Genomic DNA, 20274 nt, shown 5'->3' on the forward strand with positions numbered 1-20274 from the left:
AGATAGGGCCAGAAGTATTTCAAAAGTTTTCAGTTAATTGGTTTTTAAAACCCCCTTTATATCACACCAGAGAGAGAGAGAGAGAGAGAGAGAGAGAAAGGGCGTTCGTCTCTTTGAACACTTTTAGACTTCTACAATTAAGTCTGAGTTTTAAATCTGTCTCATCTGATCACTTGTAAATTCAACTTGTTGTCATTAGATATGCAATAAATGTTTCATGTTAATTAATCTCCCACTTGCTATGGGCAAAAGACAAAACTTCCAACTGACATGGGGAGGGAAAAGCAAACTAAAGTATACCACTGACGAAGGTTTCTCTTTTTTATCTCTCACATGCACTGCTCTTTTTTCAACCCACTCCTTATCAGACATACACCTCTTTACATTCATCAGATTTTAAATATATTAATATGACTTGCTATTTTGAAATTCCCCACCTTTTCCAGCCCTTTGTATTGAATATTGTTAAAGTGAAAGAGACTTAGATTTGTTGCCCAGGCTTCAGTATATGTAGCACTAAATGCACCTAGACAAGGCCTGCATTGTATTTTGACACCTTGAAGAATTGTGCTTGATCACCATTCCCCAAACCTATAAAGTCGGTGAAGGGAAACCTCTGAGCACATGTAGGGGTAGAAGCCTCTCCCACCTGCATTCAACCAAACTAGCTGGAAAGCTACATGAGAACACACAGGGGATGCTATTTCCATTAGAGATGGCATCCTTTGTTTTAGCCTCGTCAACACTGACATGTTGTGAAAGGTTCAGAACAGGGTGACCCTGCCTCTCGAGATGATCTGCCATCAGAAATAAGCTATCTCTTCTGACACAGCTTGTGAAAGGAAAAAAAAAAACCAAAGAGCCAGGCCTGCCGCACCTTCATCCATCAAACCATCACACATGGTTTTGGTCTCACTGATGCACTCTTGTTTCCAGGATTAGTTTTCCTTACACCTAGCCCACATCTGTTTACCCAAAAGCACATTTTCGCAATCACGGGTGATTCGTCCTGCAAAATAAACAATGAATGGTTACATAAAAGAGACGAGGAGGTGTAGTACAATATATACAGAAGCTGCATAGCAGCAAGAGGAGCTTTTAGGATATGACAGCATCATATTTTCTGGGTGACTTGACAAAAAAGGCCATTTAAAAAATTTTCATTCATTCCTACAGCTACTCTGCCAGTCCTCTATAGTGACAGCAAATGTTGCTGCTTTCTGATGGCACAATGGGAGCTCATTCTCTACCCTGTAATTCAATCCATCACCTGCAGACAATCTCTCACAACATGGCAGATGTCAGAGGCTCTTTTAGTGTTTCCACCACAGAATGTAAATGCATTTTTACTGATGGACTACACAGATTAGCCTCTCTTCCAGGACACCATGTAGCTGATTTGCGTCTTTGGTTTTACAGCTAGATTGGCCAACTCCTTCTCCGAGCCAGCCTGGTTGAGAGGTGTTAGCAGCCTCAAGGCTCTGCAATCAGACTTCATTCTCTTTTCCTTCAGGGAAGTCCCACGGAGGGCCCCTTTTGATTAAAGCTCCACTGTGACTGACTCATACAATCTGAGTCCTGCAGGCCTCACAGCAGCTGGAATTACTCAGTTACTCAGTCTCCTTTCTGATGTCAAGTAAAGTCCTGCTGTATCTGTGTGTGTGTATGTCTGTGTATGTGAGTACATATGAGAGTGACAGCTAACCTTATGACCTGGGATATGGATGTATATGAAACAACCTTTGTGGCTTTTTGGATTTCAAGCCTTTGGGGACAGCTTCGGTCTGCCCCAAAGATTATCCTGCCAAACCACTGCAATATTGTATTTGCCCAGTTCAAGGCCAGATGCAGATAATCACCTGCTACCTCAGGCACCTGAGCAGAGATGTCACCATATCCCACACAGTTTTTCTGCAGCAGAAGCCTACAATTGTGAATGTGTTCATATTTGTTGCTAGGAAGGCAAATTTTATCACAGCAAAGCAGAACACAGCAGGAAGAAGTCATAGAAATCACCTATGACAAAATCACACATGTCTTTATATACAGTAGGTGTGCATGTCACCTTCATTATTTGTATGCATGCTAGACGATTCCAAATCAGCACGTGTGCATGTATTTGTTTGAGGTATAAGATTCAGAATAAGTCATGTACTGTAGACATCTCATCATTTTTTTTTTTCTGTCTCAGCTTCATTAGCAGGTTTGAAGTTGAAAATCCTAAATTCCTGTCATCGTGCTTGCAGAGGTGTGAAACCATAAAATCAGCCCTGCTCCCTTGTTCCTGTCATGTATGATGTATCCCGGTGGTGATTCCTGCAGGGCGGATTATCACGACACGGCTTCTATTTCAATCTTTCCACATCAAACGCATTCAAAATGTCGCCCAGAGCCATCCTTTGCTTTCTACTTCTGCGCTGACCTCAGAACAGCCTCCGGATGGTGAACAGATGATATATCTCAAGACACAAAGGCACATGCAAGGAGTCGCTCTGAACATGTGCAAAGATATTTTTGAAAATAAAACGACAATTTATGTGACTAACTGTAATTACTAACTGTAATTAGTTGGTTTTCAATGCTCAATATTTACAACATCCGACTGATTAAAGCTGCACTGTTCAGTGTTTTCATATAAATTATTGTTAATTAAGCAAATGGGCTTGCTCATAGTGACAAACACACAGCCAATTATCTTCTTGTTCCCTCTAGCTCTGAGGAGAGTTTGAACATCTTTCAGGTCATTGTTTTGGTTTTCCCACTCACATTCTTATGTTTAATCAACTCTCTCATCAACCTCATTTCCAGCCGTAGCAGGCAGCTGTTGTTACTGAAACAAGGGCCACTGTATGCTACTTGTCCAGCACTACCTGGGAGATAGTCAAAATTAGTAACTAGCTAGTGAACATAGTGAAGTATTTAGCAGCTAAAGACCCAAATACTTTTTAAGTTGGTGAGGACAGTATTCAGTATCCAGTATTTTTATTTGAAGTGTTGATATCCATAAGAAGATGTTTTTATGATTTTAAGTACCAAAAACCATCTAAATGTAGTTTTTACTCCTCTCCTCTCTTTAGTAACAACTCTAGTCACAACAGATCTGATTGGGGAGCCAATCACAGGACAGGCTCTGAACCTCTCTTCTGATTGGCTGACTGTTTTCTGAGTGAAATAAAAATCTAGCAGATTTCAGGTAAACACTCAGGGAAACCAAATCCTGCAAGTTAGGACAGTGGATCCGGAGCATGGGGCCTGGGGCATGGCTGGCGGTGGTGACTGCTTTGTTGTGACATCACAAAGTTACAGAAGTCCTGACAGCTTGTTTTAAGGCTCAGTTTCTGAATACAGGCTGTGTGCATTTCTCTGTGGACTGAGCACTTTGATACTTTCACAGCATTAACATAGAACCTAGACCTGATTTATAATCAAAAAAGACAATATGGGACCTTTGAAGTTGTACCATATACTTACAGTCAAATCATGGCTGTTTTCAGACATTCTAGTCAAATCATTCGTTAATCCCTCTTTCAGAATCTACATTTTAAGTTATGGATTGTAGTAAGTCCCATATCAATTGTGTTTTTGGTAAAGGACAAAAGAGGATGGAATTAATTCTCTGTGGATTGTAAGAGCAGGAGGTGGAAACACTGAGCAGTGGAATAACAACCCGTGAGCTCCTGTGACAAGACCTGCCTTGTACATGTCTAACCATTAGTCATGATAAAGCAAAGCACCCACCTAAGTGTTCTTAAAAAATACTGACAGTGAATGCAGGGAGCCATTATATAAAATGGGTGAAATAAAATAAGCAACATAATGCAACAGCTAGAGGGAGAAACATGTAGAGTGCTATGAAAACAGGTAGTTACGATTTGGCAGTGGGAGCTGCTTTTGAAGGTGCAGGCATAATTGTGTGTGTGTGAGTGTCTGTGTGCAGCTGAATGGAGACACCACCAGAGGCCCCCTGCCAATTTACAATACGAAAGGGCTGCATACACATGCTGTACAAAATGTCTTTGAGCGAAAAACTTAATCCACCATAGAATTTTAATTCAATCTTTATGTAGCAAGGATTATAGTATTTCCAAGGAGACACAATGAATAGTCTCACTTGCTGCTGAAAAATGCTGAAATGGAGAGAATATACTGTAAATGTTATTGATCCTGGAGGGGAAATTTGGATATCAAAGCAGCAGAGAACAGATGTGTAGACTGGAGAGAAAGAGAGATATTGAGTGAGACTGTGATAGAGGATCTAAATTAAAGTAAAAAGGGATTTAAGATAAAATGTCTACAATTGTAACAAAACCTTTTTCAGCAACAGCTAAAACTAAATTTGCTAGAAAATAGCTATTACATATTGCTGTATTTTTTTTTACCACTTCAATTGCTATATCTGTTGTTTTACAAGCTACGGGTTTAATTGAGAATCCAAGCCTGAAAAAAACCAAAGAAACAACAGCTCCTCAAATGCCAGATAAAATAAGGAGTGAAAGCAAGGGAAAGACCTCAGATGTGAAAGCCCAAGGGCTTATCTGTGGAGAGGGAAAGGTTCATTGAGCATTGCGTGTAGAAATGTGATGAACAGAACCAACACAGTTGGCTATTGAGTGTCACAAAGGACCTTGTCTGGTTTAGATGATGTATTTCTATCTCAACCTTCCATAGCGTTCTGCCCTTCTGAACAGGCCCCTGTTTGTGAGGGCAAATGTCAGTCACTCTGCCCCCTGAGGAACAGAAGCCCCTGCTCTGTAGGCAGCCCTGCATATGGTCTGACTGCAAAAAGACAGTAGGAATAATTTAAGTAGGGCAAAAGAGAATCCTGGTTTTTGATTCAGATGGTGCTGTAAGCAGTGTTTCAAAGGGATTGAACATTTTTCAGAAAGATGCTTTACATAGGCTATCATCAGACAAAACTTAGTGAATGCGGCAATTGGGCTACTGCTGTTTGATAATTGAACCATTTTCTGCATGTTCCTTTTTATGATAAGGCCACTGCTTTTCCTCCTCTGCAAACAGTAATTTATTGGGACAGAGTATGTTGAATGTGGCAACAGGACTTTGAGTTATGAACCATTAATGCCACTTCCCATCAAGGGAAAAGCAAACACAGAAAGGGGAAAGCGGATGACAAGACACAAAATCTCAATCCACAGCCTGGAGATACTTTGTCAATCAACACAGTGCACAATTACAATCAAATGTGCTATCTATGGGACATATGACCCCTGGTCTATTTTTATAACAGCAGAGGGGGTGACAGCACTGGATCTCCAGGGAAAAGAAGTATGTGTATACATTCTCTCACACCAAAGCCTTGGCCATACTATCCTGTGCTATGTCTTTGTGGTATGTATGCTAAGCTACCTAGCACACATTGATAATACACAACAGGGCATTAGTCATAGTGCGCTCCCCCTCCTGTCCCCCTCCCACCCCTGCTTTTTGTGTAAACACGGGGGCCAAATCTTGGTCAGATATAGATAGCCTTTGTTCATTGTTATTCTCTTACTTCATAGAAGGCTTTACTGTGCACAGGGACAGGAAGATAGAAGACCTGTTTACAGTAAACACGGAGGACGCAAGAAAATCTGCTTTGTCATCCACAGAAATGTGGACAGTGAAAGCACCAAAATGTGAGGTTGTCTAAAAATACCTTAAAGCCATCAAATAAAAAATGGTGAAAAGATGAAGGACAAGAAGGAAAATGATCACAATCGTAGCTGCTTTGATAAAAGATTGTGCCAAAATACATGAATCTGACATGGTTTCATTTAAGACACAGTTTGTCTGTAGTTTGTGGTTCTCTGTAAAACATAAGGTCATACAGGACACTTGAAACATGTCCTTCACAAAAGCCCCTTATCAGGGCTGAATTAACCCACTAGCAGCACCCACTAATTAGCATGTTCCCAAATAACATGTTATATCTTGTTTCTTTCATCCAAACAAAACCCCAAGGGCAAAATAGTTTATAAGAGTGTTATATGGTGAATTTTTTTGTTGCTGGGAGCAACAAGGTTGCCAGGCAATCAGAGGACACTCCAGGAAGCAGTTATGCCCGGTCAAGAAACCATATCATATTCTATTATACCTTATAATATACTCTTGCTTTAAACATTTCCATTTCACTTTATATTAATCAGTTAATCAAGTTACCATTCACTAATTACCAAGCAGTTAACATGGGACCTTTGGGCCCCTGAGGGTGTGGGTCCAGTCCTCGGAGCAGTTTCCCGCTTAGTCTTGTTTGTAATTCAGCCCTGCACCATAGCCTCTTACCTAGCATCTGCACGCCGCGGGTCAGACCATAAACATCAATCAGGGCCCAGAGGGGCTCAGCTGTGCGCACTCCGCTGAAGAACAGCATGGGGCTGGACTCATTTATGCGGTAGAAGACTCTGCCCTTCTTGTCAACCCAAAAGGCAATAACGTTGCCTTCATTGGCAAATTCTTCAGGCAGGGCCTTGGCCCAGAAGCCACTCTGCGACACGAGGTCAGGGCAGGCGTACTTGGGCAGGTTGTCTGGGTTTATCCTGGATGGGTCTTTGGAGGTGAAGCCCAGACGCAGAGCCCCGCTCCAGCAGCACTGCTTTTTAGTAATCTAGGGAGAGGAAAGCCAAGGTGGGTTTACTGGTAGAAATTCCTAGAAATTAGTAAAATAGTGCAGACTGTTAAGGAGGCTCTAAATCACCGCCAAACTCTCAACTGCTTTTTGACTCTGCATAGTTTTTATTCTTTTACAGACAGTACAATTGAATGTACATCATATGATTCAACATTAGAAGTGTCAGTCTATCATAACAACTGTCCAAACGTTTTGACAGTTATATTCTCTCAGACCTTTAGGTAAAAATAGTAAATACCTTGACTAAATAAAAATGAATAAAATACCTTGAGGCGGACTTGCTCATACGGCGCTATGGGCCTGTTGCTGAAGGTGATAGCGTTGCAGAAACTGGCCTGTCTCTTTACTGTCTTCTGGGCAAGGTCCATGACAATTTGGGAACCCTTGGCATTTGGATGGAAGAGAAGTGGGCTGATGGGAAGGGGCCCACTGACGCTGCCACACTGGATAGGCAGGCACCTCTTGGGTTTGTGGTGGCATCTGTGTGATGTGGATGGGAACGGGCCACCAAGGGAATCTGAGGCAAAGTAAGACACAGGAAGGAAAAAAGCACAAAGAAAGATGAGTTTCTCTGTAAAACAAAATTGTTCTAATATGGAGCAGGAAGTGAGGTTTAGTCACTGTAATCCCTGCCTGATGTCTTTGTTTCATAGTTGATGAAAAGCTTTGCACAATAAATAACATCAGATATTAATGCATAATCTAAGATTTCTGAGTTTGGGTCTTTGCTGATTATTTGTGTGCAATAGAGTAATAAGCTAATCAGTGATAATCACACTGGGCCCTGCAGGGTGAAAATCAAATCTCCATTCAGGTCAAGATTGCAACACAAGACATAAATTATGCTCTTCAGTTACTAACCAACTGCAATGTTCCCATACAAACAGCCCTTAGAGACCCAGTGGATGTGGCAAGTTGGTTCATATCTGCTGTGAGCCATTGGGCATCTGTCACCAATAGTCCTTAGCAGAAGCAATATCAGATAGCAACAGACTGCACTTATATAGTGATTTTCTAGTGTTACCGACCACTCAGAGCATTTCACTATGAAAGTCACTTTCACACATTCACGCACACATTTATACAGCACTTTTCCCTACACATATAGTTCTTTTTCTACCATACATGCAAATTCACACACTGATGATCCAGTGGGGGCAATCTAGGGTTTAGTATCTTGCCTAAGGTCAACTGTGGACTAGAGAAGCCAGGAATCAAACCACCGACCTTTCGATTAGTGGATGAGCCACTCTATCTTTGAGCCAAAGCTGCCCCATAATTCCGCTGTTTCAACATAAAACATACCCCATACCCCATGATTTTGGAGCCCAATAAATACCAAGCAACCAAATATCACACTACTGTCATGTGCTTCATTCCAAGACCCAGCAGCTCCATGGCTGTCAGGAAGACATGCAGAGGAGGAATTGAGTGACTTGATAATTATATGCACGGGCAGTAAAAGTGTCTGAATGGAGTCTGGCTGAGAGTGGTTGAAGGGGGTACGACCACAGCACCCGAGCAGCTACTAGAAACAACATTCACTGGGGCAATTCACAGAGCTGCTAACTGCCAGATTAAAATGACTAAATTAGTATTCTGAAGCTGAACTGTGTGGAAGCTTCTGGGAGGGTAAATGATTTCCAGAAGGTTCAGTATTTGTGTTTGCACATTCCAACATTTTGTGGTGAAGTGGTTTAATTTATCATTTTGTTGTGCCCACTTTCTCTCAACTTGTTTGGCATTATTTTCACATCAGTTAGTGATCCACATTCTCTTCAGACTTCTCACCTGGAAATTTTATAGTCATCAGGGTTTTTACTTGTCAGCCCAGAAAGCAATAATGCTAGCAACAGCAATAGAGATTGCAGGTTGAGAGACAGAGTGCTATTCCCGACACAAAGTAATACAAGTCCCAGAGCTGCAATGCATTATGGACTATTCAGATTATTGTCACTGGAGGAATTGGTGTGTCTCTCTTCTTTGATTGATTTTCCCTGTACAGAGAAATCCCATCTCCTCAAATCTGAGGGAGTAATACATCGGCATAAACATCAGCAGAACCTGTTGTTTAACCTTAATGTATCCGTTAGTTGATTTTTTTCTCCATTCTAACTCCAGTCAGTTATATTGGAAAGTGGCAACATTTCAATAACAAATGTATCTTTCTTATACCTCTCTATGGGAATAAGAAAACACAGATTATCAGTCAACATGATGAAATATGAGATATATTTCCGCTTCTAACAGCATTACAGTGTTTATGAGCGTGCTGAGGTTTCATTCCACCCTACAGTTGCCTGCTCACAAAAATAAAAGGCTATAATTGAAAATGTCAAAAAAAAATATGGTTAATATTCAGTTTATGGTGCTTTGGACTCTATAGCTGCTGTTATAATCACAGAGCAGTGTCTGATTTTAACAAAGCCTCCTGATTCATGGAACAAACAGATGAAAGCTAACGCTGTGGCAGCAGCAGATGTCCTGTGGAGTCCTGATAAGGGCATGCAGCTAGTCCTAGAAAACAGTATGCATTGTCCTCCCTCTCTTTCTTTGTCTCCCTCTTTTCCCTCTTGTCTGTGTTTATCTAGTAATAGCCCTTCCAGTTTTTCACCCTGTGAGCATGTCTACCGTTCAATCTGGACACAACCTAAGAGCATCGTTGAGGCCTTTTGTCTTAGGCAGAGCCACAGGAGAGTTGTTGTTGAATGTGGCGCACATGGTCCCAGGCAGATTGAGCTGAATGCATTACCGGGCTCCAAAGAGGCGCAGCTGCTGTCGAGGGAAACAGGCAATGTGTGAATTCATGTTCCTTAGCAACCCCTCGTATCTAAAGGTCTCGATCAGCGCACTCTTTCACTCAGTGGCTATCAGCTCGGATACAATAGATGCCTTTTGTTTACTCAGACACAACAAAATGATATTTATAGTCTCAGATTCTTGCTTTTTGAAGCTCCACTTGTGTATCTGCTTTTTTAGTCCATTTAAACAAAGGAGGGCATCAGTTTACAGAGCAAAACTAACATCTGTCTTTATTTGTATCATTCTGATGGATCTTTTAATTAAACAATTCTAAGCATTTAATCTGGTTATAATTGATTTTCTCCTTCCAAAGTCAAGTAGTGAAAATATGATGGTATAAATTGCACACACACACACACACACACACACACACACACACACACACACACACACACACCATACTATTTTAGACCATTCTTCAAATGTCTGTGTGAACACGTTTGATTAAACATAGGTCATATCAACACTGTTTCTCCACTTCAAAGGCAAACAACAATTTAAAATTCTTATTGTGTTCTTTTGTTCAGTGATGAGCACTTTGACACTGAATGTGCAAAGACATCAAAAAAGGAAGGTGTGCTTTATTAGCCAAAAATTAACATCCCCTCACTGAGCTTGTGATGCAGTTAATGCCCTTCACTAATGCGCGTCAATTACAGCCTCAACTTCACTGTTTTTGTTCGCTCTCAACCTTGTTTGTGTTTTCAACAACAACAAAAAAAAACAAAAACTCTGATAAACCGGTTGTTCACTACCTGTCCAACATCAAATGGCAGACAAAGGACACAACTAGCAAGTGAACTTTTTGGAACAGCTAAAGGCCCTGAAACAGAGCTAAAAGTAGAGAGAATATCAGATTTACATGAATCTGGTTACTGTTACTTATGTTTGCTGAATGTGTAAATAGGCAGCTGTTTGCTAACACATTTGCCTTGACAACTTTAAAAGATGATATGTCAGTGATATGTGTACAGCATGTCTCAGATTAACTCATATTGCTTTAATTATTCAGGTAATTATTTCCTACTCTGAAATGAATTGAGGGTGATATTCATAAAAGCTAAAGCTGCCTTGCAGGACACCTTGTAGCATGTAGCTGTAGCATTGTGCTACTTCTACTGCTCAGCTCAAAAATGTGAAGGTGTAGCAGAAAGTTGAGCTGTATGAAAACTTTCCACAGTTGTTAAGCCCTACCTTAGAAGAATATAAGATGAGAGGACTCCCAAGCTCATATTTTATCTCCACACTGGTACCATGAGCAACACGCCAGCACCAATGCATATGGTGTTTTGCCTGAGGTCTATAATATGTCTGAGCAAAATATGAGTTCAGCTTTATATGTGCTTCATAGAAAAGTGAAGGTGGGAAAACAATTTCCCCATATAGCAGTTCTAGTGGTTAAGATTCAGTACGTCCTCTTAAATCCCATTTAGTAGTTTTAAGTTATTAGACAGACCAAAGCAGCCTTTAGCCTGACAGCTTGTCTCAGTCCTCCAATTACCTCAGCAATACAAATCCTGGAGTATGCTCATGTCCTCCGAGTCTGAGATGTGACCCCTTCATGTAAACGGCTTGAAACTGGCTCCTGTTAACATCAGTCTGGCAGCTGCCTCTTATAAACCCCTGTTTGTGCACACAGCTTTATGCTTGTGTTATCTGGGCAAAAGCAGTTTTAACAGCCTCTCAGGAGCCATTTTGCCAAAGGTCAAGGATTTCTTATTATGAACAAACAGGGGCAAAAGCTTGTATTCCTCTGCCCCAGAGTGTAGAGGTCTTTCTCCCACTAATAACAACACACACACACACACACACACACACACACACACACACACACACACACTTACTTCAGTCCCTCATCACAATACACAGGCTTGTGTGTGGCTAATACCTGTCATACCTCAATGAACATCTCTGTGGAACATTAAGCTAATCTCTCGCCATTTCATTTGGCTGATGATGGTGAGTGAGAGGTGAGCTATGTGTTCTTGTGTGTGCACGTTTTTAGCGCATGTGTGTATTATCCGTAGTCTTTTGTTGCTCCACGACCGACAGCTAAGTGGTTTACCATACAAACAGGATTTTATAGGTGGGAGAAAAGTATTCAAATATTTGCTCAGTATTTGGTAGGCAAATGATTTCCTGGTTCCATGGAACAACTGTAAAAGCTATTCTCCGAACACCGGTCTCAGAAAAAGACAGTTAAATTGTATTGTACCATATGGAATATAGGATGGATTGTATTTTTGCCAAAAACCTTGTCTAAAGGTTTAATGAGTTGTAAAAGAATACTGAATTACATACAGATAAAGCATACCAAATTGTTTGTTTCTTTGGTGATCTCAACTTATTATCATAATCTATTGTAGTAAGCAGCAAACCCTGCGTAAGTCTCGTAAGTTGACTCACATCTCCACCATATATAACCATAAAGCCTAATTTTAGTACCATGGAAACATGGAAGAGTCTGTAGCATCCAGTCACAACACCCTACTTTCAGTGCTCATGAAGCACAGGTAGCCCACATAGCCTCTCCTTGTACTTGTTGCTATGTAAAGCCTGGCTTAACACTCATCCTCTGAGCAAAAACACAGGCACAAACACAGCTTGTGTGGATCTGTGATGGCCTCACAAATCAAACCTTTAAACCATCGGCGATCATGAGAATCCCAAGTATGCAAGCTAGTGTAGGGTGGAACAAAGTAACACATTCTTGCATGCTTTCATTTCAAGTTAAACCTACCATTGTGTGCAGATGTAGCCATTACTGTACTTTAGATCCATCAACAAAAAAATATTTAAAGGAAACATATTCTGCATTATTTTCATGTCATGGTGGATTGTTATGCTTTAACATTTATTTGCTCTCTTGGAAAAACTGCAATCATTATTAACTCGGGAAAGATAAAAGCATGCAGCTGGTCTCCCACAGAGGTTACCAGTGTAAAATATTACTTCCTGCTTTGGTTCCTTATTTGTTTTTGCTCTCAGTAAGTCCGTTGACAGTGTCATTTACAATGCCGCCAACGAGCCTGGAGGGCAGTGACAAACAATATCTTAATGATGTTTACATAGCAGTGTCTGGATGATGTATTCAACCCAACTGACTCATGACAAAAAAGCGTTTCAGTCTGGTGTAACACCAACTGTGAAATGAATCACAGCAATAATAACAATGATTAATTACCCACATTAACATTAAGGCTTAGATGCTTTAAAACACAGCTCAGCCAAGATAGCTTTATGTGCTATATGCTCTAACAGTGTAATGGTGCCTTTTACAGTGTAGTTCACAGGGTATTACATTTCCCTCTCTTAGTGATCTCCAAACTCCCTTGCATATGCATTTATACATGCGTGACAGATGCTACAAAGATACAGGCAGCGTGTGTGAAACCCAATAGTCTGTGCATGGTTCAATTACAGGGAGGCTACTACTCCTGCAGCAGTGATAGTAACTGTAGCTGTGGCTGCTATTCTACCTGGGGACAGGTACCAGAAACTCATTACAGACTCATCACTCATTATGATGGTGGTAAGGGAAGGGCCTGACATCCTGCTAGGCAACATCATGACAAATCTATTGGTTCAGTGTTGATGCAGTGATAGATGACTCGTCGCCATGGTAATGTTGCATGGTGGGGCTTTGCATTACACCTGTCAGAGCAGCATCGGGTGATCTTGTAATTTAAAACTAGTTCAGCTACAATATACTATTTAGTGGCTGTTTTTTGCCTTATGTTACATTGCAATAGCCTCATTATAGTGGCTATCTTTAAACGTAACAAGTTTTGACTTTGTCTAAACGTACTTCTTTAACCACATTGCATGGACGACATGAGACCATTTTACGTTACGTCTCATGTCGTCCATACAATGTGGTTATAGAAGTACGTTTAGACAAAGTCAAAACTTGTTACGTTTAAAGATAGTCGCTATATTAAGTAAAACAATCATGCAGCTCTGTGTTCATGGTAGCAGCTATCTGTTTGGGCAAGGATTGTTTGGGTTTGCCCTAACCAATCAGTAGTGAGTAATACAGTACCTGTCAAGGAGACTGCAGTGGTGAGTTGTTGGGACTCACTATTGCCTTAATTCCAGTCTGTTTCTTCATCAATCAATGTTAAGTTACCACAAATGAAATTCAATTTTCCTGCAGAAATTTCTTATTAGAAGCTTATAAATGAAAGGAAGGATGGAAGACTTCTAATGTAAAACATGTGCAGGAAGTGTTAGGTTGCATTCAGAGTAGTTTAACATGGATTAAGTGGAATTAGTTATTCAGTGCAAACAGTATTAGTTAGAACAGTTAGACAAGATGAATGTATATAGAATATGTTTGAATATTTATAGCATGTGGACAGATGACGCCCCCGGTCGTAATTGACCTATTTGAATCACTTAACAACTCAGAGATACTTGCGACGATAAAATTGTAACTGTTTACTCAGCTGGAGTGAAAACGGCTGTCACATCTTTCTAGAGCCCATGGTCATGTCTTCACATTGCTTTCTTTGACTGACCAGCCAAAACGGGTGCTTTTTACAATAACACAACTCTAAGAAAAGCTATAAATCCTCCCATTTGAGAAGCTGTAACAAGGAATTGTTTATTGAAATTCTTTTTGTAATGCTCTACTCACTGACCTGACCTCTACAGCATATGGATTCATTTTTATGTATATTAGAAATTAACCAGTATATACTACTTAAATGAATATGCTCTAGTTTCCTATCCTGGGCTTACCCTACTGTAGAGACACTCTGCTATCAATAATTCACACCCTGATGACCTGGCAGTGAAAGGTGAGACAGCGAAGATGATCAAGTCTAGCTGACGTTACCCACTACAGCCCACTAATCTCACTGCTGTTACCACATTTTCTTCACGAGCAGGATTACACAACGGCAATCAATAAGTAATAATGTCACAAGACCGCATGCACTGCAGCACAATGTAATCCAATGATGCTTCTTTGGCAGTGAAAGAGAGCAGGCTGGTGGGCAGGCTTAATGATATGCAGTGTATATTGACTGAAAGCAGGCAAGATGCTATTCAGTACTGGCTGGAAGTCATTAAGTGGGTGCTGCCTTGAAGGTGACCTGTCATGATGAAAGGGCTGTTGCAGACACCACAGTCAGAAACACATCTTGCATGCTTGGTGGACAAATAGGATGGTGAGGGTTGCACATGTGGGCTGGCACATGTGAGGGGATCTGTGTGTTGATGATGAAGGTGACAGACTGTTGCCCAAGAACATGCTGCCTTAAGTCAGAAGAAATAAGAATTACTTGAATGACACTGACACACTTTCTTAACAATGCCACCTGACCCCGAGACATATGTTTCTGTCACTCCGTAGCAACAGTCAAGGGCGGATCAGAGCTGTTCCTAGCTCTTGCTCTAACAATCACACACACACGCACACACACACACACACAAAGAAAGAAAGAAAGAAAAAAAGATAGGAGACAAATAATAGGATATATTTTCAATGGTGGCTGATGGCTCGCATGAGATATTAACTATCTATTGCCTTTACTTGGCACTCAATAACCTGAGGCATATCCCAAGACATTACTGAGATCTGATCTGCTCTAGGAAGTTAAAAAACTTCACTTAGTTAAATGGCTCGCCTTCAGCTCGGTATTTGGATTTTGGATAAATTTGGATACTGAATCCAATTCACTTCGAATGGAGCCAGACGCTCCATCGAATCAGCCTGTGCAGCCTCAGACACTGGCCCGCTTTCAGTCAATCGGGAGCACAGAAGTGGAGCTCCCACACACTCGGCAGACTCAATTATGCAACCGACTCAGCAAACACTGTTTGGATGTGCTCTGGTGCTTCCCACCTGAGAACAGCCTGCAGAGGTGCAACTTTAGAAAGCATAATCTGTTCCTCAGTAACTAACACCTTTCTTATAAATGGTATGTAAATGTAATAAGTGAGTAAGGGATGGCGACAATTTTCTAGGTAATAGATTTCAATTTAGGAACGTTTAGTTCTTTGAAAGCTGCATTTCCCTAAAGCATACGATGGAGGAATACATCAGTTCAAATATGACTCACTGATATCTTAAATTTAGATGAAAGAAAGAAAGAAACAGCAGAAGCAACCAAATGCTTTATATCATTGGTTGTGGGTCGCCATAGCAACAACTGAACTTTAATATTAGCTTCAGTTTAACCCTCTTATCCTCCCAATGGGATTAACAGACACTTGGAACTGCAACTTTTCTGAATGCAAGTAAGCTGTAATTGTCAGAAACTGCTTCACATTCATTCATATCACTCTGCAGAGAAAGGTCAGTTAAATGTAGTTGGTTAAATAAGCGAATCCCTCAATAGTTTAATGTTATTTATGTGGCAAGCAATCAGGTAATGAATCAGGTAATACTGTACATTGAATGCACACATTACAAAGTCATTTTAAGAGGTGTTTGACCTTGATCCCAGAGAGAAGGTGCTATAGTCTCCTCTTCCTGCTGTCTTAGTCTGTGTCTCTCTAACTAATTGGATTTATCTTGGGGCTTTAATTAGAATGATCAGGTGGTCAAAAGCAGGAGAGGCTGTATGAGCAGGGACTTGGTGCAATAGCTTCACTTATTAAAATCACTATAACATTGCTAATAGTAATTCTGTAGAATTAAGGAGTGGGCTAAAAACCATTCTTTTGCACAGTTCGTCTCCTGTGTTGCTTTTCATCACACGTTGCAGTGAAGAGGAAAGAGGGAGCAGGGGAGGGTTACTTATTTAATGCTTATGTGTGTGTGTGTGTGTGTGTGTTATATACATATATATATAATTATTATGGTGGTATTGCTGCTTGTCACCATGGGTAGCATCAAACAAGACACACCAGGCCTGAAGCTGACCTACATTTACCCATAAACCTACACAGAGGATTCGCTGTTAACTTTCACTGTCTACTAACCAACACTGAGGAACTTACAAAGTGTTGTATTCAGACACTAAATCCCAAGCACAAACTGTAAGAATGTTAACACCTCCCCACTTCAATTTGAAATAAATACTAAACAGGCTACTCAGTTCGCCGTTTTGCTCTTCGCCACAAACAATCAATGGATGCTTCGACCTTGCTGTTAGCACACAGGGGGGACGCAATGGATAATGGGAATCAATGTATCGACAGCTGAGTCTCTTTATCAATGAGGGGAAACCACACCGCAGCACAGAGCAGAGGGAAACTCCACAACTTCCCATCCCTCACCAAATGCGACCCTGAGCCCACACAATGTAAACGGTTTAGAACGGTGTCATATGGGATATGTGGAGTGGCGACGTCCTGTTTGCTACGAGGAATTAATCAAAACACAAGTGACCACGGCCGCTTGTCCCGACACCTCCATTCTAATTACAGGAGTGACGTAACTGTGACCAGAGAATAGGCTGTAGTATCAACACGGTACGTGATAACACAGCGCTAACGGTCGTCAGTGAAGCACACGTTTCACCACACCAAATAAGCATTCAGGCCTAATCAGTACGGCGTATGTTTTAATGTGCACCCAAAACACAACCACAAACACTATGCCTTACCGTAAAAGGCATTTCGCGTTATCTGGCCACCCATTGCTTTTATTCCTTTAGAGTCCGCTTATCGCCTGAATGGATTATTCTGATGCTCTCGTTGCACAGCCCAGCGCTCGTTACATGATTGCACGGCCGCAGCCAGAGGTAGCCTATCACTTCTCTCCCCCGAACAGATGCAAACGCTGGAGAGACAGACCCACGCCTCCTTCTTGTGAGCGCAAAGACACATCCGTGAAGGCAACTCCCCCCCTCCTCCCCTCCCCTCCTCCCTCCATTCACTGAGCGCTCTCTCCGCCTGGGTCCCACTCACTCACACTAACATTTACATAAAAGGTGGAGACTCTGGCTGAGCGCCTTTAACGCTGTCACTGCCGCGACGAGCGGCCAAGACATACACATGGAGTTACTATATCGTGGAGGCGTGACCGGGAGAGATAAGCAAAATTTAACATTACGTACAACAAAGATGGTTTAATTTGTATTTCATTTTATCCTTGTGTGGGTAGCAATAGGCCAATATTAGAAATTAAATGAAGGGATGGGATTATACTGTAGCCTATATCTTTCGGCATAAGACTCACGTTGTTTGAAAAGTAAAAGAGATAGGGCTTCAATGTGGGGCTAAGTATGGATCCAGAGCTTCAGGGAGCAAGTGGTCACATTCTTTTCTCTCAGCACTCACTCTTTCACCTTCCATACTTTCTTATGTGCCCCGGGCCCTTGGCAGACAGACTGGGTGAGCCCTTAAGAGTAAGGCCTCTGACTTGAGTTGTCATCACGCACCTGCTGAGATTGAGGGCTGTGAGGACAGCCCTCAATCTCAGATGCCAGTGTTAACTCTGGGCCTAAGGCTGCAGGCTCTCTGATAATGGCACTGTGAAGGACAGGGTGAGGTACAATAGATATATGTATTAATATCAACATAGGTGTACTGAGTGAAAGTCAAAAAGTGAAAGACGGCATGATAAGGCGATGAAAAATTGAAAATACAACATAGCCTGCAATTGAACTGACACTGTTTTTTACATGGGCATTTTACAAGTGGCTAAAACTGTGTAAAAGTGTACTGCAGGTAATACACTGATTATTGATAAGTACCTTATAAATATCACTTTAACTTTTGTTGGGACAATATCAAGCAGGCTTGATGATGTTTCAGAAATTACAGTTTTCCTAAGATCCTGCAGTGACATTGGTCTAAAAAATTTAACACATCCAAGGAGGGGCAGGGTTAGGGTTAGGGTTAGGGTAGAGGTCCGCTGCAGAGGTGGGAGGAGTGATATGCTCTAAGCTGTGTGTTTACTGAGAGCATGGATGTATGACCTAATAAGTTCATCCTTTTCTGTCAAGAAGGTAAGAAGGTTCTGTCACAGTCGGCTGGAGAGGAAGCGTTCGCTGTAGTGGGAGGAGCTTACAAGCTGATTGATGGTATTATCCAGGACTTTGGGGTTGTGCTGGTTGGCGGAGATTAGCTGTGAGAAATATTGGTCTCTGCCTTCTTTTACCTTGCAGTTGTATAAAGTAAGTAGTTGGAGCAGTGAGTAATCAACCTGCAATTGATGGACTTCCATCTGTGTGGAAGCCTTTCTACGTGTTCTTTTAGGGTTACAAATTTCCTCATTTATTCATGGGGCAATTTTAACACTGGACCTAAGTTTAGGTTTTAAAAGAGCAAACATGCCCAGGGTGGATAAGCATAACTGATAAAAGGTTAATTGCCATTCATTTGTATTCAAAAGAATTGGCCAATTTTTACTGGCAGTGTTAAAAAGTGAGGAGAAAGACTAAGCTGTGTGTTTACTGAGAGCATGGAACTGGAACTTTTGCTTCAGGGGTTTTATAGTAGTTCGGAAAACTGTATTAAGCGGGATACACATATGGACAGAGACAGCAAGTTCTCTAGCGAAGGGGCTACTTAGATTTAAACATGTGTTAACATTCGGTCTAGTACGTGTCCACAGTTGTGGGTCGGACCATGCACAAATAGGCTGCTCGTGGGTGCTCTAAACAGCTGAATGATCACCCCCCATGCCCAGTATAAACCTAGTGAAAAAAACCACAGCCCACAACTTGTTGACTTGTTGGTATACGGATTTGTCAAGTCAAATGCATGCATTTCAGCACTGTAGGAACTGAACAGTGCCGACCAACACACATACACACACAGAGGGATTGGAGATGAAAAGTTTAACTATACTCAACATGAAATGCAATTATAATGCTATGCTGTGCACCTGCAGTGTGTGCTAGGTCAGGTGGAGTGCTAGATTGGATCAATCGGAGGGGCGCTCTGTGATTGGTGATTACAGTTAGGGGCATGACAGTGAAACAACCACAGCAGCTATGGCTGATCCAACTTAGCACCAACCTGGAGTTTGTTATCAAATCAATATTAATTTGGCCCAGACTACACGCTCCTGCACGTGGGTTCTTGGCAGTCCCTGGAAGCACCCACAGTTTCAGCAGCAATACATGCATATGTTGGAAAAAATTGTAGGTCTCTGTAACATTTAAAAACTCTATTGTAAACCAATTTCAGGTGCTGTCAACATGAAAGTTAACACATAATTCCAAGGTAGTTAGCATGAATGCTAACTTTGTCACAACAGATTAGTCTGAATTAGCAACTTTTTCGTATTATGTATTTGTAGTAGTTCATTACCAAATGAAAGAATAGATACAGTCGTTATCACACATTCCTGATATCTCAGACTTGTAAGTACTATTCATAGGCTGTTAGAAAGTTTTTAGTTGAATTTTGTTTATATAATCTGTCAAATTTGAAGTGTAAAAAAAATTGTCATTATATAGGGAAGCACAAGATCCAGGTTAATGCTTAGACATGCTGACAGATTATGTTACCTTTGGAAAGAGCCAGCAGCAGTTTCCCCCTGTTGACAATGTTTGTGCTAACTGGCTGCTGATTGCAGCTGTACTTCTAATGGACAGATATGCGAGCGGTATTAATTTTCTCATCCAACTCTCCTCTGGAGAGGGAATAAATTGCATTCAGGTACAATAATTATTATCAGCCAAGAAAAAGTAAAGGTGCTCATGCAAAGTATAACAATTCAGTGTTCCATGAACCTGTATGCAGCACTTTACATTTGTAGCTGGTGGAATAGGAATTTATTTTTAATTGTAGAGTTTAATCTCAAAATTAAATAGTAACTATAGCAGTCTGATAAATGTACTGGAATAAAAAGGATAATAATGTAAATTATACATATCTAAAAATAGTGTTTAAGTACATTCTATATCATGTATCAATTATGGTCAGTCATTGCTCCA

The 20274-nt window shown here is 41.1% G+C and overlaps 1 protein-coding gene across 2 annotated transcripts in view; it reads right to left on the minus strand.

Annotated features, from left to right (window-relative positions):
* The window catches only part of neurl1aa (neuralized E3 ubiquitin protein ligase 1Aa), a 78262-nt gene that overhangs the window by 29343 nt on the left and 28645 nt on the right, over positions 1–20274 (minus strand). The window contains exons 1-3 of one of the 2 annotated variants that reach the window (XM_071504850.1): positions 16990–17206; positions 6895–7145; positions 6283–6604 (exon numbers count right to left, since the gene is read on the minus strand). In XM_071504850.1, coding sequence (XP_071360951.1) covers positions 6283–6604; positions 6895–7145; positions 16990–17023 — 607 coding nt within the window. In that variant the 5' untranslated portion in view covers positions 17024–17206. Of the gene's footprint in view, positions 1–6282; positions 6605–6894; positions 7146–16989; positions 17207–20274 lie in introns of those variants that run through there. The other variant, XM_071504848.1, reaches the window with a different exon arrangement.

The sequence above is a fragment of the Trachinotus anak genome, unplaced genomic scaffold (assembly GCF_046630095.1).
Source record: "Trachinotus anak isolate AG129_WGS33_773 ecotype Australia unplaced genomic scaffold, CSIRO_AGI_Tana_v1 ptg000019l, whole genome shotgun sequence".
In the NCBI taxonomy this organism is placed as follows: Eukaryota; Metazoa; Chordata; class Actinopteri; order Carangiformes; family Carangidae; genus Trachinotus; species Trachinotus anak.